This window comes from Amblyomma americanum, chromosome 3 (assembly GCF_052857255.1).
Source record: "Amblyomma americanum isolate KBUSLIRL-KWMA chromosome 3, ASM5285725v1, whole genome shotgun sequence".
NCBI classification, from domain to species: domain Eukaryota; kingdom Metazoa; phylum Arthropoda; class Arachnida; order Ixodida; family Ixodidae; genus Amblyomma; species Amblyomma americanum.
The window spans coordinates 220286320-220310355 of NC_135499.1; the positions used below are offsets into that span (position 1 = coordinate 220286320).

The 24036-nt window shown below is 46.4% G+C and overlaps 1 protein-coding gene across 3 annotated transcripts in view; it reads right to left on the reverse strand.

Annotated features, from left to right (window-relative positions):
• LOC144126129 (transcription factor Sp1-like) overlaps positions 1-24036 on the reverse strand; it is a 60931-nt gene that overhangs the window by 15261 nt on the left and 21634 nt on the right. For 2 of the 3 annotated variants that reach the window (XM_077660092.1, XM_077660093.1), the window contains exons 5-7: positions 18237-18503; positions 5735-5887; positions 4131-4329 (exon numbers count right to left, since the gene is read on the reverse strand). In XM_077660092.1, coding sequence (XP_077516218.1) covers positions 4131-4329; positions 5735-5887; positions 18237-18503 — 619 coding nt within the window. The remainder of the gene's footprint in view (positions 1-4130; positions 4330-5734; positions 5888-18236; positions 18504-24036) is intronic. The other variant, XM_077660095.1, reaches the window with a different exon arrangement.

Consider the following 24036-nt stretch of genomic DNA (forward strand, 5'->3'; position numbering starts at 1 on the left):
TAAAATGTTTCCAAATTTGAAAAAAATATGTAAGCTTTAAAAGATATGTTAACTCTTTCCTTACTGCAAAACAATGACCGATTTTGGGTGTTATCAATCAAAAATTATTTCTTTAAAAAGTGCCAAATGCACTGCGCATTGTAACGCATCGAACTGTGGCTTATTTGTTATACTTCCGCCAGAGTTATCTGTGCAAACCTTAGAAAAATTATTCATTTAATATGCTAGTAACACACACAAAAAACAATACAATCAAAACAAAAATAAGCCACTGCGCTGAGTCAGAAGTTGATTAGAAAAAACTGAAATATACAAAATGGTGCACATGTTCTTAGCTACCATTCTTGTCATTTTCAGCCGCATACATAACGCACTGCACTTTCCGTGGCCTTTCTTGGGGAATATGTGTGATGTGCCACTAGAGAAAGCAGTTGCGTGATGACGTGAAGTGGAGACAGATCTGAAATGTGCTAGACAATGCACTTGTTCATTTATACCAGAGCTTGCAGTTCCTTCTTTTCTGCATTTTTTTTTTCAATTAGTAGCAAATGGGTTATGAATGAAAATGGGGCATGACCTTACCTTGACATGATCATAATCAAAATTCTGATGCCGTATTTGGCAAAATATCTTGGTAGTATGTTGCGAAGACTCTAAAGCACCAAATAAAACCACTCTCATCTGTCATGAAATTAAATGACATAATTAGAATCAGCACACAAAAAAACATGTACCCTGAAGACTTCATTAATAAAAAATTTTTTTCAAACACCATGGTCCCCCCCTAACTCAGATGCTGCGGGGCTCACACAAGCTAATTTGGACAGGCTCTTAATGGGGCAGTGTGTCAAGGTATGACCTGCCCAGCAACTGATTGCTCAAATATTTGTAAAAGGGTCAGAACTGCATATTACATTGTTCCCCACGCATCTCTAACATGTAAGCAAGAGCAGGTGTAGCGACAATCGACAGATCCGCATCATTATGTGCCAAAGAATCATAGTATGGACAAGTTTCATTTTTGAAGCTTCGCCACTAGCCCGTGCTTCGCCACCAGCCAAGCTCTGATGCACACTACTTAGACTTCAATTGACTTGCCAGTTTTTCTTTTCTTTTTTCAAAGCTGTCTTGCCACTGCGACACCAATATGCATTTCCTTCGCTTCAATTCATGTGGTCTGTTCTTCCAATGTGCCAAGACTGTATGTACACTCATCATGAGCTGAATGTGCAGTGAAGCCCCCTTAAATGTGATGCCACTTGTGAAGAGGCTCCTCCAATACCATGTCTCACAGTGAAAGAGGTTGTGGAGACCATTACCATTTGAAGCAGTTCAGCTTTGAACATCCTCAATAGTGTGTACACATCAGAGCATTTGACAGAACCGCAAAAAAATTTTCATTGCTACTGTTTTTTCTACTCTCAAAAGCAGATCACTGCCCAGTTTTTCACCTATTAAAAAAATTACATTTGATGGCCGGTCGATATTTCAACCTCTAGAATTCAGACATTTCTCCTAGTGCCTTTAGCTCATCCTTTTCACAAAGGTTATGAAAACTAACCAGTAACTGAATAAAGAAATTGGTTTCAATACACAAGAGTACCTCACTGTGCAAGGCACTTGACCTCAAAGTGCACAAACTTTAATGACCAGAGGACAGATGCATTCTTGGGACACATATTCACCACTGTGCAGCCTTTCTTCAATGCTTATAGCTCCAATATTCCATATCAACCAAACAAAACTATGAGAATACACCCTGTACAAACAATGAAGCACAGAAGGCCGATTCAAGTACAGATTTCTGCAGATGAATAACAATGACTAAGGCCACTCATTCCTCGCGATCCGCAAAAACCATAGAATTTAACATTTTTCGTGTAATTGTGTGCAAACAGTAACACTTTTTTTTATGATAATGTGTTTGTGGATGTCAGTAGGAATACTAGAAACATGGGAATGTGATTAATCTAATTGTATAATTTTTCGTGAAACATAAAATCTGGTAATGAATAAGTTTTGGTGCCCTAATAAGCTTGCTCCCTCATCTGCTCAAGCGAGATAGTGCAACAAGTGCTGCAGTTATGGCAGCAACTTGTCCCCATGTGTCTATGGGATGAGTCAAAGAAATGATGCCTGTCAATATATTACTGTATTTGCAAGAATATAAATAGAGCTTTTTTTCTTTGATCATTTGCTTCAGAAAACACCTCGTGTTATACAGTCGAGCCCACATATAACGGCCCCACTTAAGACGAACTTTCGCTTATTATAACGAACGAGACCTGCGCGACTGTCAAAATATACATTATTTCAATGGTACAAAATCACAAGTATAACGAACGTCATTAAGCCCTGCTGATCAGTTACAGCGAACGGACGGCGTAAACCCGGCGCCACGATGCGAGATAACCTGCCTCCGACCCCTTTGTGCACCCGACGCGCAGTATGTTTTCCAGAGCCTTATCGCAGGCGAACTGCCCGTCCCGTTTCGTGCCGTTCTCAAGCGAGCTACCCTTTCCACGGCGACGCGCCTTCCAAGAGCGCCCTCCCGCCCCTCTTCGCAACTCCACTCCCATTTCCTCTCTCTCTTGCAAATCCGTGCGTGGCCTCTGCGAGCTACTGCTCCACCACTTGAGCTGATCTCGGAGGCCATGCTCCGTGAAGTAAGCCTTCCGTGGGAGCCAAGAGATGGCTGCACTGATGCTCACGGACGCCCCTCATTGCTCTCTCCACTGGCGCTGTGCATCAGTATATCTTTAGCTTGATTGCCACTTGTGCACGTTGCAGGTCTACACTGTTGTGCGCTTTTGTCGCTCTTGTTGCAGTGCAGACGTTTCGTTGGCTTCGTTCAAATCTCGGGCGCTGGTTGCAATTCGGGATGGCGGACTGGAACACTGTGACCATTTCCATTGTATTCACCGGTAGAGATGATGAAAGCGGCCTGAGCAGAGGTGGCAGCCACTTCCATGCAGAACTGCTTCCTTAAGGTCGGCTTAGTCGACACAGTGTCTGATGCCCAGCCTGATGCTTCAGAAGACTATCAGCCTGGCAGCGATTTGTGGCAGTGCGTCATCGACTCCGAAATCGGGGGGTCATGACATTGGTTGGAATTATTTATTTCTGTCAATGACGACGCTGGCACCGCGGAACCGTGCATGGACGAGGGCATCGTTTCTAAAGTGCGAGACGAGAGTGACGCGGAGGAATCAGATGAGGATGAAACTTCGTAGCCAGCCCCCATAAGCGCGCCTGTAGCAATGGTCTACATAGAGAGCCTCAGACAAGTTGTCTATGCCAAGGGCCTCGGTGAAGAGCACGCTCCTGTTTTAAATAAACTGGAAACCTCCCTCATCGGATCTGCACTGCAAAAACAGACGTCCATCACGAACTTTTCTGCAAAGAAAAAATTGCGTTTTGACAAGCCACCGTCTTTAAAGCTGTGGTCCACTTTCTATGAACTTTGGGATATAACGAACGGATGCCGCGTGACGCTCATGTTCATTATAAGCGGGCTCGATTGTATCTGGAACTAAACTACGAGTATAGCGCGAATTTGTATTTTTGCTCCTGCTGCTCTACAAGAATCGGACAGTGAGCACACCCATGACTTGTGAGCTGTGAGGAAAAGCCAACTTCTCAACAACCTTCGGCCATTAAGGCCATGTCCGTGGCCGCTTATGTGCCAAAGGCCGCATGTGTTAGCAGGCAGGAGGCTTGTCACGGAGTATTGCAGACTCTTTGTTCTCGCTCTGCGGAATTTAAAAGTTTCCACCACAGGAAACTGGGGGGCCTTAGCAATGAATATGTCAATTTATGCACTTTCATGAACACCATGCTCAAGTATCAGTCAAAACCGATGCATTTCCCTGTGTTTACTTAAAAAACTTTTTTGTTTGATTTCCATGTCCCAAAGAATTCATGTGCAGTCTTCAAGAAAAAACAAACATAAAACAGATTAACAGTAACTAGTAACTATAAAGGCAGCAGTATACATGTTGTTTAGTGCAGTCATTCACCAATGGATAAAAGCAATGGATATCAATAAGAAAAATGGAAGAAACTCCCAGATTATCCCCGTCCAACAGAGAGAATGAAGTGCACAGAGCGCAGCAGCAAAAGAGACTAACCCAAAAGCTGGCCATTTGCAAGGGCAGCTTGCACAGTCTGCAGGGGGCTGAGGGGAGCCCCTTGAATTGGGGAGGCAATCACGTTGCCCTGCGGAGTGATGCCCAGTGCCTGTAGTGCCCCGCCTCCCAGTATGTGAGGCTGGCCCGCACCCCCCGCTGGCCCCGCCGCTTGCATCTGGATGCCAGGAAGGCTCTGCACCTGCACGCACACAGTCAGAGACACTCACAGCTATACAGACAAGGCTGCATTTATTCTCCTCTTCTCCTGACAGCAAACCAGCAAACATTCTGAACTCTTGTTTGCGAGGCCAGCAGTTAACACACATTTCCATACCTAAACCACACTGAAACCCCACCAAATAAACTGGTTCACTTTTGGATCTAGTAAAATGCAACAGATGCAGCTAAATGCATACTTGCAATAACCAGCACAGCTGGCTGACCGCAACATCACCTGAAACCAGCACTGCACAGCACAAAGAAACTCAACAAACAGAAACAGCTGGCTTTGCAGTTTGCATTCCAGTGATCCGTGCTCCAACTCCCACTTTCCACGTTTAGATCTGGTGCACACTCTGCTGTTCAATTTTTAGCCACCCACAACCCTCTGTAAAGCCTTTGGGTGACAGGGGTTCCAGATAAATCCATCTGAAAACACAGACAATGCAGCTCTGATCGTCTGAAGCAGGCTTCCCCTAGCAAAAAATGGTCATGAGAGCCCAATCCAGGATGCTTGAGTAAAGCAGCAAACTGGTTCATTTGACACACTGAGAGTGCATGTGGGTTCAATATATGCATAATATGCTCCTTACCTTTTATACAAGGATTTCTGAAGGACTACCTTTACTGCTTATTACAGACGAGGACCCATTATGGCCATGTTCAGCATAAAGCGAGTTCAACACAACAATAGTTGGACACAATAAGGATGGGTGCAGGTTCTTTGGTCAAAATGCACCAACACAAAACTTGACTCCTGTTTGCTAGGCCTTGATGAGTAGTGAATTGATTTATTACAAGTCCGTACAGCACCCACGAGGCAGTATCATATGGCCATTACAAAAACGAGATATTTGGAACAAGGCAGCAACATAACACCAGACACAAAAAGAAAAGAAGAAAAATTTACAACCAGGCCGTGCTCATGATAACATATTCTGGCACAGCACAGTTAAATATACAATCACCGACAAGGAAACCGAACTTCAAACTTCAAATTCCAGCCTCAATAACAGTCTGGAAATCGGGGACAAAGCAGCAGTAGCAATACCCTATGTCACCAGCCCTCAGCACCGCGTCATGACAGCCCACACGCTACGACATCCTGCACATCAAGCAGCCTCGTTTCGTCACATTGATGTCAATGTTCCAAACAGTTGCACCTGGTTGTTCACACAATCTTTAAGGTCAGATTAAACTCCATGTAGTATCTAGCATAGATTCACAGGTAGAAAGTATTGGTATAAAAAGCAACAAATATGCATCACACACATACCTCCACACCAAAATTTTGTATTGGTGCTCCTGCAGGCAAGTACTGAACCAAAGATCAGCTTCTGCTCTTTTCAGGGGAAACCTCAAACAAATAGGTGCATACACTGTACCTGGATGATGTTTGGTGATCTAAGACCAGCCAACCCCGAGACGTTGATGGCAGCAGCCCCCATAGGCCACCAGGTTGCACCTCCAGCCAGCAGCTGCCCAACTGGGCCCTGAACCACTTGGCCAGAGGGCAGTTGGACGGCCAACGCCTGTGCCTGCACCCCAAGGTCAAAGGTCACGCACCAATAAACTTCAGATACTTCAAGGAGCCAAGGCAACTTGCGAAGGGGGCTCTCAATGTACAAAAAAAAGGCAAAGTTCAGTATCCCATAATGTCTTCCATGTCACCAGAAAACACTGTTTACGCCGAGGTGTGTGAAGTAACACTGCTGCATTCAGCAGTTTTGCTTCCAGTTAATACACACGCCATAAACCTGAACATGAAACAAGTCTAGGTTGATTACGTTCGAAGGACATTAAATGTGAAGATAGAAAACAGTGTAAATAGTGAACACCTGTGGCAACTCACCAGCTACCTGGAACTTGTGCTCCCATCTAATGGAAGAGTGTCAAACAGCTTTTTAACAGTCCATCACAGCACGTCATTGTGGGACAGCTACAATAACTCCTAAAAGTAACAGGCCGCCAATTTGATGGCTTTGGTATTTTGGTCCTTCTTTCCGTGGGAGTCAATCCAATGGCTTTGGAAGACAATCTATTAATGTCAATGAAAAAACACAGAACCAGCTGCAAGGGGCCCAACTACTTGGCCACATTAAAAAGAAAAAAAAATGAAATCTTCAGTTGAAGAGTTCGGTTCCTTTATGCATCCAGCACATATTTTCTTTTCTAAATCCAGACAGTCAGCATTCATCAGAAGCCGATCGAAAAAATGATCCAGCCAGAAGCCTTAATTTTTTTTTGTTTCACATCTGGCTGTGCGCCAAGAATGACAATAGACATCCCACTCCAAAGAAAAAGCCTTTCTATTCCCATCACCCTTGCTAGCACACTTCTAGCTGCACTTGTGCCAGTCATGAGTGCAGCGTGACAATCAAAATTATGTGTGGGAGCATCAATGGCCATGGCAGCACATTCCTTATGTGTGGCATGATCTTCGCTTTCTATTCTATGGATAATGAAGGAGAGAGGGGTAGCTGCATGGCAGAAATTTTTTTTTTACATCTGCACACTTGGTTACGCTTAAGCACTGGCAAAAAAAATAAAATAAAGAGACTCCAGATGCAGGAGTTTTATGGTGTATTCGGCTGAGCCGCACTGCCTGCGTGCCGGTGCTTAGGAAGTGACGTCAAATACTACACGAGTGGCACGTCCACTTGCACCTCAGCCGAACGTGCGAAACATTCACAGAGCGCCGTTGCTCTTTCTGCCCTCTGTTCACCGTGGCCTCTGAGACTCTCACAGATCTCAGAGTAACCAGAACAGCGCGCACTAAGACACGGACACGAAGGGAGACACGACACACACGAGCGCTGACCGAGTACATCGGGCACTATTCATTGTCTGTCCATCCATCCATGTACTCTCGTCGCCTACATTGCTGTCGCTGTATGCAACGCACGATCATTGGCTTTTCTCGTCAAAGAAAAACGTGTTCCAACGTTTGGAGGATTCCTGCCTTCGCAAGGCCATTGCTCAAGAATTTGCCACATCCTGAAGGCTGAATGGAATAGACAAGCCCGGTTTTACAGGCGCAGTCTTTTTCTTCTGCTGCAAAGAACCGAAGCCCCACCACATAGAAAGAAGAAATGGAAAGAGCTTTCGGATTTAGCGAACGCAACGGCTGACTTCCAGTGGCACCAAACCCTTTTCCAGCTACGCGCATCACCGGCCAGAAAGAAGCACACGACAGAGAATGTCATCCACACCGCAGGGAACGTGTCACTGCCTACGGAAGTGCGTCGTGTTCTCTCCCAGGGGCCGAAGTACGCCACGGAACCCAAAAGGTCGCCCGCAGAACTTCTGAGCCTGGTGAGGCAGGTGTCCAGGTTGGCACCGGCGGCAGAATCAGATAGGTGCGTGTCTGAAGGAGTTGATGCGCTACTGCGTTGCAAGGCCCCAGTGAACACCGTCTCGGTCAGCGCTCGCGTGTGTCGTGTCTCCCTTCGTGTCTGTGTCTTAGTGCGCGCTGTTCTGGTTATAATGAGTTACCAACTCGCCCAAGCATCTGTTTTAACAGATCTCAGAGGCCATTTTTACGAGCGGCCGACGCCGACTGCAGTCAGCAATTTGTACAGTTAGCAACAACCTCTTCAGTAACGGCGCGCAGGACCGGCGTTCATAGCAACGGTGGGCAATGCGGGAACCACGACCATGCTCATGAAATACTGCGACTGTGCTTGTGCAGGTTTGTCAGACACACCACGGCGTTATGCTTGCTGGTTTTGACGCATACGCTTTAAAGCAGCTATAGTGACTTCCGGAAATATCTGCCGACGATTCTCAATCCAATCTCAGCTCCCCACATTGTCACTGTATTGATATATCTTTTAACCTATGCTCACGCTGACAAAAAGTATGATGTCATAAAGTGCATGCGTGCCAGATGAACCGCATTTGCCGTTCACCGCACTAAAAATATTGACGAACCTTTAATTTTTTCAAACGGTCAAGGCACAGCGCTCACCGGCCAGTGGCTGCATGATTGCAGCGCGAATAAATGCATCGCAGCCGCTACAACATTCAACATTTCTTTAAAATATGCCCACTTGTGACGCTTCGTGTTTTTTCCACTTCGTCGATGCTTCCTATCGGCCACTGTGTAGTGATATTGTCTGCGCCAACAGCATCGTCCGCCCGCGACGTCTGCTAGCGCGAGCTGCACGACGGGATTGCACCGCGCACCACCGTCGGTCTCCACGGTGGCGCGCACTCGTGTCGTGCTCGTCCCAGCCGAACGTAAGGCACTGCAAGAGTGGCATCCAGCCAAACGTGGGGCACTGCACGAGTACGTGGAAAACTCCACGAGTGCCGTCAGCCGAAGACACCATTAGTCAGTTCTGACCGCGGTCACCGCCACTGACCTGACCCCAACCAACAAGAGCAAAGTTAGAAAAGGCAGTGAGCTTTAGACACAAGAAACACCATATAACAGCTTCTCTGCCAAAGGACTATCTACTGCTTTCATAGAGTAACCTTGCCGCTGCCAAGAATGACTGAGGCGCATTATCTCAAAATGCATACGAGCAAGAACAAAGTTCTTCAGCAGGCACTTCTCAACTACATTACTTACGAACCACAGCAGGAAAAAACAGCCCTGCCACATTTAAAATGAAAGTTTTACTGGCCGCGAACTTGCGATTTCGCAGTGGCGGTGCTCCGAGGAGGCACATGATGTCACAACGCGCACCTCGCCGCGGAGCCGAACCGGTCTGGCCGGGCCAGCGGCGGCTGGCGCACTCAGTGCGAAATAGAGATGCTTCATATCTCCGTCAGTGCAGTCAGAGTGAGCCGATGCCGCCGAACGCGTCGGCGGTCAAGCGCAGTTGGAGTATAGAGGGTCTCGCTTTGGCCGACGTGACGTCGTCGTGCAGCGCGCGCATGCACGCTACGCCGGAGTATAAACGCGTCTTAACAGAGCCTGCGCTTAACCTCTAACCAACGCATACCTGCCAACCTGGCGAGCGGAAGATTTTTTATTTGCGCCAAAGAAAGCGGGAGGGGGGGGGATGTTCACCTTTTTTTGATGTCAAATTCAGATGTATAAGATTGCAAAAACTTGTGCAAATACTGTACTCACATAATATGCGCACTTATTTTCTTTAAATTAAGCCTAAATTTTCTGAACACGATCTAAAGAACGCTACAATGGCCATAACGCGCAACATATTATGTAGACCTGGCCCCCACCTAGCATCCCTCGCTGACAAAAAAGAAAGAAAAAAAAAAAGATGGCTCCAAATATAACATGCATAGCTCCCCACATCCCACGCTGCGTAGTTGCCAGCAACAATACAATCGCGAATATAGCAGTGGGAGGCAAAGGAAGTAGCGGGCGCAATAAAACGGCACCCTCGCGAGCAACCCAGCTCACTAGCGGAAAACCGAGCAGAAAACTGCTCTGTAGTATCGGGTTCGGGCGTGCACGCAAACGAACGCCTGGGAAAGCGACCGCCAACGCGAGAGAGCCGGCTAAACGGCACACAATTCGTGCCCTCGTCGGTTGCACCTTTCGCAACCACACTAGGCAACGTGGCCGCACCAATCTTCCCAAACCTGCCTTGCGCGCAACCACATACGTGTTGGTGGTCTGGCGCAACAGTGCGCTAAATATGAGAGTAAAATTTTTTTTCAAATCCGGGTAAAAAGTTGGGGCTGCGAAAATTATGCGAGTAAATACGGTATCTTTTCTTGAGCTTTGATAGTGTCAAACAGCAAACGCAACGCAAAATCATGCATGAAATTTAACTCTGGCTTAAACTAATTAAATTTAACTCTGGCTTTGCTTGATTTAATTTAACTCTGGCTTTGCTTGATTTGGCTTTGATTGGCTGCTTAGCCAATGATGCTAGTGCACCGTAGATGGTGCATGATGCTGGCGATTACGGAGCGGTTGCTGATACTGTGGCGCCAGTTTCCCAAAAACCATTCTTGTGCGGGCAGAGACAGCTTTTCGGGAGATATAAGGACGTGGTCGTACAATCTGAAAGTTCAGTAAAAAATCGGGAGTCTCCAGGGTGAATCGGGAGGGTTGGCACATATGCCAACATATTCGGTGGCAGCATCTATGGAAGCCACTGAAGGCCCCTGGCACAGTCATGGAAAAAAAAAAAAAAAACCTGCGCCAAGGCTTGGAATAGAACCAGGGCCTTTGGCGTTTGAGGCTGAGATGCTACCACTCCGCCACGACGGCTCAAGCCTTAAAGGGGCCCCGAAACACATTTTCAGTGCATTGTTTTGCCTGTTGGTTGCATAGAATGAGTTATAGTGATGCTATCAGCATCGGTTGTACCGCGTATACTGCAGTTTTTAAAATTTTAATTAGCTCGCAAAAACAAATTCGTGGTGCTGACGGTGTCAACATACAGTGGCGGTTTTTAGCAGCGGATGTGACATCACTTAGTGCGAGCTTGATGATTGGACAAAGAGTAAATATATTGCAAATTGTGTTAATAACTAGAGATACGTTTTGTCAAGTTTTTGTGTTTTATATTACATTAACAAAACCAACTTGTTTGCCCTAGATAAAATAACTAAATAAAGTAAACAAAAATACACCACCAGAGGCTCTGGCTACTTTTAGCATCGAAGGACTTTGTGCCTCTCTCTAAAACATCCTACGACCTAGCACTCATCATTTATGGCTACTCTCTATGTATCCGAGAGCGGCTTTGCGGAATCGGTCCGGTCGAGCCATTGCGCTCTATAAGCGTTCGTTTCGGTTCCAAGGAAGGATGCGTTCGTTTCACATTTAGCAGGCAGTGTGCATAGTCAGCTTGTGGAGGATCACCAGGCGGCGGCGCCAGATGCTGCCACGTTCCCGTCAACAGTGCGCGGTCCTTGCTCGCCGTGACCAACCGGCGTGTTAGGAGCGAAGAGAGATGGTTGGCGGTAAGCAGTAGCGGTACACGCTATGCTAAATGTGTCTGATATTTTGTGCAGGCTGTCACACCGTTGCAGTATCTTGCGCTCGAGTTCGGATCCACAAGTAAGAGAACGTCACTGATCAGTGCTCCCTTCTGCGCCGTCGACGTGACGGTGAAGCATCGCTGGGTCAGCTGGGCGTTCACATGGTTGTTGCAACCATGCAAACGGCGCTGCCAGCCTTGGCATGAACGAGTTACATAGAACAGGCAATCATGGAGTGCAAACTTCCGCCACTTGCTCAGATAGGCTGTTCTGATTGGTCGCTCTGAGTGTCGTCATTGGGAGAGTGAAATGGGAGTGGGAAGCTGCACGAAAATCGAGTTGATGGCAGCATTTTGTTTGCTTGTATTTTGAAATTTCTTCATTGAATAACTCCCGTTCCTATGCATCGATTCTCGTAATTCTTTTTGAGTCAACATCTGTGTGACATAAAGAATCCATATGAACTGTAATCGGCATCCGTTCAAGCGGTGTTTCGCAGCCCCTTTAACTATGAATAAAGGTGCATCTAGCGAATGCACTCTTCCGATGCAGAAGTCGCCGCGCTTTCGCTACGTATAGCCTAGCCTAACAGAGCTAGGCCATCAGCGATTTTATTTTTTATTACAGAAACAGCTTCTTTGCCACACCTTTACCACTGCACAGAAAAAAAGTGCCTAAAGGAAAAAAAGAAGGAAGGCTGATTGTGAGAACAATCCCACGAAGGACTCTCACTTTCAAGCCTGTTCATCTAACTTACCTAAATGAACGGGAACCTTCCACAAATCCAAGCCAACAGTATACATACTATGTGTCATTTCACGGAGTGTGATTTCGTCTACTAGTAAGCCCATCTTTACTAGACTGGGCTTGAAGCAACTGGAAATTGGCACTCCAGCAAACATTAGCGTGAAAGAGGATTGCACTCGTGCAAAGTGCCAGATGTGTCTCTTCTCACTGCTCGAGTAAGGCATGCAATATGGTTGCCTGTTATGACCCATAGAAAGAAGTGCAAGTTTGAAGCCGAGATGGGCAACTGGCAGTGTCTACCCTTGAGCGCCACGCTCTTTTCTTGTGTGCTACAAGTCCACTTTTGCATAATGGAAAGCCTCTCTGCAGTGTCTCAAAGCATGAGCATGTTAGGATGGCACATTAAGCACACATGGCCGACTTTCTTTTCATCTTGCAGTTTCGTGTACCTTGTGTCATTTTCATGTCCTCCACACAGAAAGTGAAAGCCGTTGAGGTTACGGTGCTCACGTACCTCCAAAATAAAAGGCTGTGACCAGGCAGTAAGCCAAACACAAGCAAGTTCATCATGCTTGCATGTTTGTCAGCGGAGATTCGTACTGAGGCAGCACCACAGCCTTAACAAGTACCATAATGGTCACACTAACTTCGCTCACACTAAGCGAGCATTCGTTATAAATGAGGCTGTTATAAGTGGGCACAGCTGTATTTTCTTGCATCACTTCCTATGTCACTATGCACTTAACACTAGCACAGCAGCCAATGAAAAACATGTCCCAATGATGACTGAGACTATGGGTCATATACGATAACGCAGCATGTTCAAAGCATGGGCACATCATACCAGGACAATACAGTTGAAACCCGCCATAACGAAAACCGCAAATACAAATTTCTCGACCGAACGAAATATTTTCGTGGCCTCGGCCGACGTTTATAAGATTCAATGCATTTCATTTGTCAACAACGAAACGCTTTCCAACTTCCGTCTCACAACAACGAAGGTATCTGAAGTAGCAGTCCACACGTTTTCTTCAGTCGTAAGCCATAACAGGAAAATAAAGCGCTAGAACGCGTGTTAGTACACCGCTTTTAACATCTTCGGTGCTTCCACGCTGCCAGCAAGCACATTTACGGACGCGGCTATGTTTGTTTACAAGTTGCTGATGATGATGACTGCGCACCTGTCGTTTGAAAAAAAAAAAAAACCATTTTTGGCGGGCTCCGATTTGTTGCAAATCGGTTCAAACGGGCACAGCCGTATCGTCATCGCGGATGTTTGTTGGTTGCGGCCCAGCAGGCCACACATCCATTGTTTTCTTTCTGTCTGGCGTGTCGACGTGCTGAGAAGATGCCTCCTGCGACCAAAAAATGGAAGTTTCTGACGCTTCAGGAAAAGGCGGAACTCATCGCTCAAGATGCTAACGGAAGGAAGAAAATGGATATTGCGCAAGAGTTTGGAATTCCGTGCAGCTCACTGTCGACGATATTGAAGTGCAAAGGCAGCTTCTTAGCTGCTCCGGACAATGGAGCACGTGCGCAGCACAAGACTGTGACAACACCGACTTTTGGAGATGTCGACAAGGCTCTGTATGCCTGGTTCTTGGAACAGAGAGCAAACAAGGTGCCGCTGTCCGGAATCTTAGTGCAGCAAAAAGCCCTCGGCTTGGCGTGCCAACTAGGGCACGACATTTTTAAGGCAAGTGCCGATTGGCTGAGCCGTTTTAAGGCACGGCATAACATTGTTGCCAAAGTACCTACTCTCGGGTGAATCAGCAAGCGTCGACACAGAATCAGCATCAACTTGGATGCGAAAAACGTACGAAGACATCGAAGCTGCTTACAAGCCCTGCGACATTTACAACACCAACGAAACTGGCGTGTTCTACCAGATGCTGCCATCAAAGACACTGGAGCTGTAAGGACAACGATGCCATGGCGAAAAGCACAGCAAGAAACGCGTTACGATTTTGCTGTGCTCCAACATGGACGGCTCTGATAAGAGTCCACTCCTCGTCATCGGCCGAAGCAAAAAGCCTCGTTGCTTTAAGGGCAATCGCAGGCTGCCCATGCATTACACAGCCAACCATAAATCATGGATGACCCGCGCCATCTTTGGGAGTTGGCTGGATGCATTCGATGGTGGCATGCGAAAAGCAGGAAGGTTTGTGTGCCTGCTCTTAGATAACTGCAGTGCGCATCATGTTGACGACACGACTCTGACAAAAGTCCGCCTGATATTTCCCCCCCCCCCCCCCGAACTGTACCTCCGTGATTCAGCCCTTAGACCAACGTGTGATACGTAGTGTGAAGTGTACATACCGAGGGAGACTTCTTCAACGGCTACTATTGAACATTGAGATGAAGCGCCCGTTAGAAGTGCATTTGTTTATGGCCCTGGAAATGATGGCCGCGGCGTGGATAGCAACAAGAGCAACCATTATTCAGAACTCGTTCCAGCATGCGGGGTTCGCTACTGAGCAGCTCGCCGCAGCTGCCAGAAGAAGAGGCCGCACTGGTCAGCGCATGGCAGGAGCTGCGCGGTGTCGACGAGACTGTGCCGGAGGCATTGGACAACTTCCTCTTTGTGGATGAAGATGTAATTGTCCATGAGGAATTGACAGATGACGCCATCATCAAGAATGTGTGTGGCATGACCAAGGAGAGCAATGACCAAGGAGAGCAATGACGAAGGCGGCGACGATCAGCTCGAGAAAAAGGAGGCATGTCCGCGGGATGTGCTCGATGCTCTCGACACCATACGTTCGTTCATCGGCGCTCTAGACGATGTTGTGATGGAAAGCTTGCTAAGTTGCGAGAGCAGGATTTTGATGCTGCTGCAAAGCAAGAAAAGGCAAACGACGATCACAGATTTTTTCAAGTAAAATTTTGCTTCCACTGGCTCAGGTTCGTACTTATTCATCTGTACAGTCCCGTTTTCGCGATAACGAAATTCTCACGAAAACGAAAAATTATCTCGCCCTCGGCAATTTCGTTATTGCGGGGTTCAACTGTATCTTGCCTCTTTTCTACCTTCCCTGACCATGCCATCAAGTAGTACCACCTGACACACATTGGCACTCTTCCAGCCAGCACACGGGAACATGAACGGTGTACTGGCCATGTTTTTGTAAACCTTCTTCCCTTCCAGTTACTACAGGCTACGGCCCCCTAGTTTTCCGCGATACCGCGAAAAAAACGCAGATTTGAGCCTATTACGTGGAATTTTGTGTTGCCAGTCAAGTTCATATGTTTTGATACAACTGTTGTTAACGGACATAGTAGGAACGACAGAAGGATGAAAAAAATGACAGCTTCCTTATTTAACAAATACAACACAAGGGAGAGTTTGAGACCCCAGGAAAATTTTAAAAGAAATATTACTACGATAATTACGAAATCCCAAACTGTTCGGGCCTGTTCGAGGATCCGCTGCATGTCAGGCTTCAGCCAGGAAAATGGCTGGAGTTTGCAAGCAAGCCTGGACTTAGTCAAGAATTGCCAGTCTAGCTGCCGAGTGGCAAGTGTACCTGAAAAATGCTTGAGAGCTGAAATCCAGTGACAGAGACCTCACACAGTTTCTTTCTAAGCAAAATGAACAAGGTGAAGGTATCAATGTCCCACCTATCTCGGCTGAAATGGATGAAGCAACCCCCAACACACTCTTCCATTGCAGTCGTTATGGAGAAGCATCATTCTTCGAGTGAAGACAACCCGAAACATTACTTGATGCTGAGTTACAGCAGCCACCTTCATTTTTAGAAGATGGTCACAGAATGCAAGGCATGTGCTCAAAAAATAATCTAGCATGTTTCTTTCATGCATCTTATGCTTCGCACGGAATTTCGCGGATTCTTTATTCTGCATCCAAGGAATTTGGAATTTTCCGTTGCGTAAAGTCAAGGGCCACACTAGAACCCTTCAATGTGCTCAGTCGAGAAATTTCCTACTCAGGTCAAACAATGCCACAGCAAGTTATTTGTGGACACAAATTTGGCGGTATGCTGATGCGCTATGGCATCCTGTGCATAACAAACATGACCAGCGCACTCTGGTCACTTCACAGTGATTTGTTCCATTGTTGCTATACGTCTTATAAATACTGAAAAAAATCTTATCATTAACACCAACAGTCGACATTAGAGGAGTGTTCGTCAGTACTTTCAAATAATTCACGGCCACTTTACAACACCTAGTTTTCCTGCCACCTCACTACTGCAAAGTCTGTCCCAAGTCTAATTTTATCAAGATGCCGGCTTCATGCAGTTTTATATGTACAAGTACTCGGGCATGGCAATTTTTTCCCAGGGCACGAATGTACAGGTTACAGCCATGCTACAGCAGGTGATTACTGAATGGAGAAAAACAATTACATATGCAACTAACTTCACAAGACTTCACAAGACCATGAACCTGTGAATGAACACCCCATGATCCCGGCCTAACCTGGAAACAATTTATGCCACATAAACGTTACTTATGGCACATGTGATACAGCTAGTATTTGGCATTCAGTCAAACAGCTCGGGAAGCTAAAGCAAACTACATACACATTGTACTACGGTCACCGTTACTGTCATCACCAGCCTGACTACGCCCATTTCAGGGCAAAGGGTTCTCCCATATCTCTCCAGTTAACCCTGTCCTATAGTACCCCCCCCCCGTTAACTCGAGGCTGCAAAAACGGAGAAAAGTTTCTAGACAAACAGTTTTGAGTCAAGTGCCATAATTCTAAGTGTACTGATCACATATTACGAGAGCTTAATCCTTCTATCTAGCTTTATTCTGCAATGCAAAGTCTGCTACACGAACCAAACACTAATGTATGACTGGGAGGCTCTTGTAGTGGCACAGTAGCACAAGAAACACAGCCAAAAAAGAAGCCTGTGCAAATGAATTGACAATGCAATTGAAATGGCAGTAGGGGCTACTACCACCTCCGCGGGCCAAAAGCCATGGTTACCTGTGGGGTAGGCAGTGGGATGGAAAGGAAGTGAGGAGTCACAGGTACCCACTAGTTCCCACATTCTGAAACACTACTTATTTGTGTCACAACTTTCAGCAGCTTCCACTGTTTTTTGAACAGCTAAATTGAAAGTGATTCTATCACGCAGTGCATTTACAGGTACAAAAACTTCTGCATCCCTGAGAGAATCCCTGAGAGAGCTTCAGTGCTCAAGAGGTACAATGAAAAGGAAGTGAAAGGAGCACGACAGTATTAGTGCTAGTTCCATCACTTCCCTGATCTTGATTCTGCTTTGGTGCAACAAGAGTTGCTTTAAAATAAGAGAAAAAAAATTATCTTGAGCGAATATGCATCACCGGACCAGCATTATGTGGGGCTAGCATCACATCTTACAAAATTTAAATTATGCAGATCATTAGAAGACCCTGCCAAAAAAATTGTGTTAAAATAAACTAAACTAGGTCTTACTTAATATGAGCATCTTCATTCTGCCATAATGCAAGAAACAATATGCTAGGCAATATTTTACATGTTTACCTTACATAAAGCACAGTATGTATTTGCGCTAGCTGACGCAGACAACTGCAGACAATGGTGTTAATAAACAATGATTTCAACGTGCAAGGATTGTCTCAGCAGGCCTTTTAAACCTCAGTCTACAGACAATGGTCCAGGATGAGTAAAGATGTAGCTGGCAGCTTGCACATTACACAGCACGAGCCAAATGACAACTTTACCAGAAGATGGTAGCCACATGTACCATGTTTGACAGAATTGCGTTGGTGCTATACCACAAGAGCTGTACCAGGCGCAACAAAATTGATGCAGTTCTTACTTCAGCTTTCCCAGTGAACTATGGCCTTCCTAAGCCCACAGTGACCTCATGCATGACGAAAGACTGCCTCTCAGCAGCCCCTCCGATGCAAATTACGCGGGCACATCGTGGATGACGAGAGGGGAGCAATGCAGCAGTAGCAGCCACCACTGCTCTCCACACAAGTGCCAATACAAGGCACGCAAAAATCCCACCATTTTGGGATGTGGAGAAAAGCAATGCACCAAGCTTGCAATGGCGGCAGCCCAGAAGGGAAGCACACAACAAACAGCGCACACAGCTTGTCCGTGTGAACAGTTTCTGCCATGAGTTAGGCTTTGCCGTGGCAAGTGAAGCCATGGAAAGGGGTGCAGCCACCAGGGAAGAGACAGCGAGAGCAGTGGGTGCAAAAGGGTGAGGAAGGAAGGTGTCAAGGCGTGTGGCGCACCTGCACCTGCGCAGCCATGGCTGCATTCTGCTGGGCCTGTTGCTGCTGCTGCTGTGCCTGAGTGCTGGCAGCACTCTGGACGGTGGCCTGTGGCTGTGCAGCTGTGGTGATGGTAGCTGCCTCCCCCGAGGAAGTCATCACCACCTGGGTGGTCCCTGACCACGATGTTGGGGTGGCAGCTGCCGTTGGCTGCTGGGGACGGCCTGCCTGCTGCTGCTGCTGGGGGGCTGTGACTTGGATCTGCTGCAGTTGGCCCTGCGCGGTCAGCTGTGCACCACCACCAAGCCAGAAATGGGGGGCCAGCAGAGAGGAGGAAAGCAAGACCCCGAGAGAGGGCGCCAGTCAGTGCAGTGGGGCAGGCAGGCAGAGTGGCTGGGTGGGTGGCACCTTGAGGCTCAGGCATGCAACCCACTGGTGGCAGCACAGGCGTGCGCAACTTCTGCCGAACGCATGTCTTGGCACGGTGTGCAACTTCGCCGCCACACAAGTAGAAATTTGTCACACTGTGCTCTTATGAAATCAGCCGCAATGTTTGTACATTCAGCGAGGATAGTTCGTTCAACTTAAAATGCTTCATGTACTACTGACAAGAGTGCACTACAGGGCCTCCTCAATGAGATGCAATAATGGTCCGGAAAACACTGACTGCCCAAAGGTGCCACACACCAAGCCAAGGTTAGTCCACCATTTGCACCAAGCAAGTGCTCGTTCACTTCTACGAGAAGTAAGCTAGTGCCTTGATTCAACAAGCAACATACAAACAGCTTGCTCCAGCCACTAAACCAAAGCCAGTTAAAAGCACACACTCATTATGGAATGCACTAGTCCTTGCAAGATACAAGCTAGAACTTGTGAAGAGAGGCATAATTAAAAAAAAAAGGACTGCCACTGGGCGCTTGCTGTAGGACATCATGTATATAAATCTCAAGGAGCCAGTTGCGCAATTTCAAGAAAATGCATGGAAACTGTAGCATACTCTAGAAAGTCTTGCTCACTGAAAAACGAAAAATTTGGGTTTGGTGAAAAACGAAGCCCTCTAAAGCAAGTCTATTCAAATAGGAGCTTTATTATTTAAAAAATTGAGAATTTTAAGCGCAGCCACGATGATGGCGCACAGCGAGACTGTGTACATATCTAGGAGCTCTTTTTTGGCAGCGCCATGGAATGACACAAGCAGGTACTCTCTATCCACAGCAGCAGAGTCTACCCCCCTTTGCACGCATACTTTTTAAGAGCACTAGTGTCTCACGGAACCGGTCTTTGTTCTTCATTGCAGTTGCTCATAGCAAAAGCTAACTCGAACAAATTTTTTCATAAATTTCTTTTACTTACAGGCTAGAAAAATTTTCTGCACATCACAACACAGTGATGCTCAAAACCAACAGCAGCAAAGCAATTGTACGATACCCCTTAGATATACCAAGGATAATTCACTTTACACACATGTGCCATCAAACTCCACAACAAACAAGCAAAAAGGCCAAGAAAAGGTGTGACTATTGTGAAAAATGCCAAGATAGAGAAGAAGCATGTCAGTTCAGCAAATTGCTGAAACGCATGTTTGAAAGGCCGTTCTCGTTTGTGGAGATGAACCTATTGTACTTACTTGCATTAATAAACCCACACCCCACTTTTGTCGTCGAGGATTTTTTTTTCTTTACGTGTTAGCATTTCTTAGCACATTCCTCAGTTTCACGCCGTCTGCAGCGGAAGTGCAATAAGATGCTGTGATAAAATCGTGACGTGTTGATCCTTTGATGAGAGCTCCTGCGGTTGAGGAGGGGGGAGACAGCATGCTGGGCAAGCTTGGCAGAGCGCCAATATGCTGTGTGCCCTTGACAGGAGTACCAGCAGAGGTGGGTTGCTCAGTACACTGCTGTGCGCCTGGCTGCACCAATGTATGCTTAGAAAGCCAGTGAGCACTTCAGCACCAGCACCACAAAAGAGCACAGCAGTTTAAACCAGAACGCTATAAATAGGAGTTGGAACTTTTCGGTTTAAACTAAGGGAGAAAAAAACAATGAAAGTATGCCAAATTCATTTTTGAAATTCAGTCTTAACCAAAAGGGATCAGTATATTTCAATATATACGCCACAACTAGCTGGCTATCAAGAAGAGTTACTCAACAGAAAAGAAAATTAACAGATCAAGTAGTGCGGTTGTGCGTTCCGAGGTATTACTTCGCTACTCCACATGCCTCTGCAGTGAAATTGGGGGGCTGTTGGGCAGAGGGCCACATGGCAGCCAACACCCAGACATCATTAACTCAGTGCTTAAAAGAACGTCTTGCTGGGCAAGTTGGTAACTGCACATCTTTGGTTACAGGCGTGAAAACAGGCACAACACATTCCGGTGCACGAATTCTATCAAAAAGCAAAGATACAAAAGCCAGAGAATTAATCAAAGCTTTTTTTATTGCAAAGAAAGGAAGCATGTGCATCAGCGACACGTCCATATCTTTGTATAAGGCTGAGAACAAATTTTTCACTCGTTCGCTATCATATCAACATTGAAGATGATAGCATTCCTTGCGTGTAAGATGGTATATATATGTCCATGTTGCCTTCAAATAAATCAGTTGTGAGTGGCACTCCGTCCTGTCTTTCTGCCTTGTGTTGTGTCTGTTTTCGCGCCTGTAACCAAAGATGTAACTCAGTGCTGCAATTTTGTTAGGGCTAATCATGCAGCAAACCACCCCCCCCCCCTTCCCCCCCCCCCCCCCCTTCCTTTTTCCTACCCAGCGCCATTCGAATAGGTTTCTTTGAAAATAAGTGCTGTGTACTGCAGTAATGGTGGTTAGCCGACAGCAAAGGGTCAAGACCTAGCAAGGTTCCTTCCTTCCCGCAAGGCACAGCCGACACGCAGACTCCTCAGGCTTGGAGAGAGGCGTTATGTGCGACACTTCAGGAGTTTCCCACGTACAAGGACCAGATGAAGCGAGCCAGTGCACGGCAACCAAAATGCAAGTGTGAATCAGTGTGACTCATAATTACGATTCCAAGGTTTTCAAGGTTTCGAAGAAAGTGCATTAAACTATTGCCACACTGTCCCTAGTACTGCCAAACTTTCACTATGCTTTGGAGAATCAATAAGTCTTGCTGGCAGTTTTACCTCCAGACTCATTTCGTGCCTGCTGTGTAAAGTGTCGCACCTGTCACACAATGCCATGGTAAGTATGGAGCAACTGTATTTCAAACAGTATCACATTGCATCGACTTCCCCGGAAAGTACCATATTTACTCGTGTAATGGACCCACTCACGTAATGAACCCGGCCCCCAATTTTATCGATCAGAATTTACTTTTTTTTCTTCAGCCTTTAGCTTTTTGTAGCTGGTTCCTCAGTTTCTGCAACGCAGACCTTGGCAGCGCGCCAAGATGCTCCCGGCCTCCGATAACATCACTTGTTTATCTTTTCAGGAGAGCTCCTGCCAGAAGGAAGGGGGCGTGGGGAGGTGCGGAGCGCGCTGTGCCAAGACACTTCCTGCTGCCTTGTTTATTTTTTGAGGAGAGGTCCTGCAAGAGGGGTGGCAGGAGGGAAAGGGGTGGGGCGCCGCTGGGCGAGCTTGGCAGAGCGCCAAGACGGTGTATGCTGCAAGCTAAGGCATAGTCATTTGCATTAGGCACTCGTCACCGTCCTGTGTTTTTTTAACCTCGGGTATAAAACGCGCGCCTCACCTTCAGGGCCGCTGTTCTGCATGTTCGCGTTATCTCGATGCGAATGGCTGGTGCTGCCGGCTAACTCAAAATTGCCGGGATCACATCAAAGTGAAAGATGCTTAACAGCAGCCACACGAACACAAACCGTCTGACCGCGACTGTTTGTTGATGACGGAAGGACGGACGGACGAAGGTATGATATGAAATATCGACCCTTCCAAAAAAATCTTAAAACTTTTTTACTGCGTAATGAACTCTCCCCCCAAACTGACGTAGACTTTTCTGGAAGAAAAGTGGGTTTATTACGCGAATAAATACGGTACATAGGTACGGCTTATACACGAGTATATAGGGTAAGGCATCCAAGTGCCTGAAATGAACCAGAAATTTCTCCACGAATGCAGTACGTAAAAAAAGCGCTACACGGCTAAAGCAGCTATGAGTGAAAACTGCCATGCAGGTCAGGAATTTGGACCAGGGTTCAGGTAAGAGCTGGGAACAAAAAAGCTTTACAGAAGTGCACCTCCCTTGTGTTCTATAGACATACAGTAGAGCAGTGGTTATTCAAAGTTGTCAGATCACAGAAGTTATTGGAATTATTTGAAATTACTTGCAAATGACAAGAAAGCGAAAACAGCAAGTGCAAAGCTTAGATGTGATAAGCACATCATTTATACACCGCAAGTTCAGCCGTAGTAGTCATTGGCATAGGAATTTGCGACTCTGTAGCTTCTAGCAGCCAAGGTTGTTTGTGAACAAGTTCTCATTTGCACTCCACAGATGAGTGGTCAGTTTTTAACTCTTTCGCTACTGCGCCACTGGCAGTATATAACCGACATTTTGAACCTGCAGCCAAAAATCCAAGTCGGCACTCCTGGTCATGCTGCACCATCTAATTTGCTCTTATGACACCATATCTTTGGTTTCAGTTTTTTTTTTTCGAATGCAAGGAGGCAACATAGAAAATGAAACTTTGACCGGACATAGTCCACCAGTCAGCAATCATGGTGTCCGGTCTGCTGCATGCTCCTCAAAGGCACTGAGCACTTTCGTTGGTTCTTATGCTGTCATTTTAAATCAGCAATGGTGAGTTAGACAAGCATGTGGAATGGTCGAATTTCAGTTCTGATTGCGAAACTCAAGTCTCGGAGGCCCGTAGTGAGCTTGATTTGTAAAGATGACAATGATTTTAGTCTTTGCCACATACTACGAAGGTATTTTACCAAATGCAGCAGCAGAATTTTGGTTATGATGATGTCAAGGGAGGTCATGCCTCCTTTTCACCTATGAAACCCAATCGCTACCCACTGAAAAAAAAAAAAAAGATGAAAAGGAGGAATTACAAGCTTTGCTATAAAAAAACAAACAAGAACAGCACATCTTGTATCTGCCTCCACTTCATCTCCTCATACGACTTCTTTCTATAGTGGCACCCTGCCTTGAAAGGCCAGGGGTGTGCGAATATTCGAAATTTCGAATACGAATCGAATATGTTGCATATTCGGCTCATATTCGTATTCGAGAAATGATATTCGTGAATTTCCGAATATTCAAAAATTCCCGAATGCTAGGCAGCTATCGTATACCTCGCCGGCTTTCGTAAATTTGTTTGTGGCAAAAGCGCAATGTCTGGGCAAATTATCTGAATATAGAGTTTAAAGTTCCAGGAAAACAATATAAAGGCCCTGTTCTCTCTCTTCTCCGGCGTTTATCGCGTGGACCGATCGCATTCTGATGCCGCTAGGCTTGACCTTGTGCACAATTCCGCAAGTGGGCTTTCCCACATATCACACGTGCTGCGAACAAGATGGGGGACGACCCGCTTCTAACAATTGCAACGTGAAAGCGTATTTAATTTTTATCCTTCTGTAATATATTATTTAATTAATGCCCACACCCATGACATTCGTTCTGTCACCTTAACTCTCTGAGCGTGACCACCGCCATCTTATTTTGGTCAACTACGCTAAGCGGGAAAGCCTACTTGCGGAATTTAGCGTGAGGCTCCCGATGGGGCGAGTCGAGGTCACAACAGGGCAAGCGATAATGTAAAAATCTCGCCTATTGCATGGTGCACTGTAACCCATGCACGTCTTAAGTGGGCGTAACGGCAGGCGTGACAACGTTCGGAGGGCCCCTG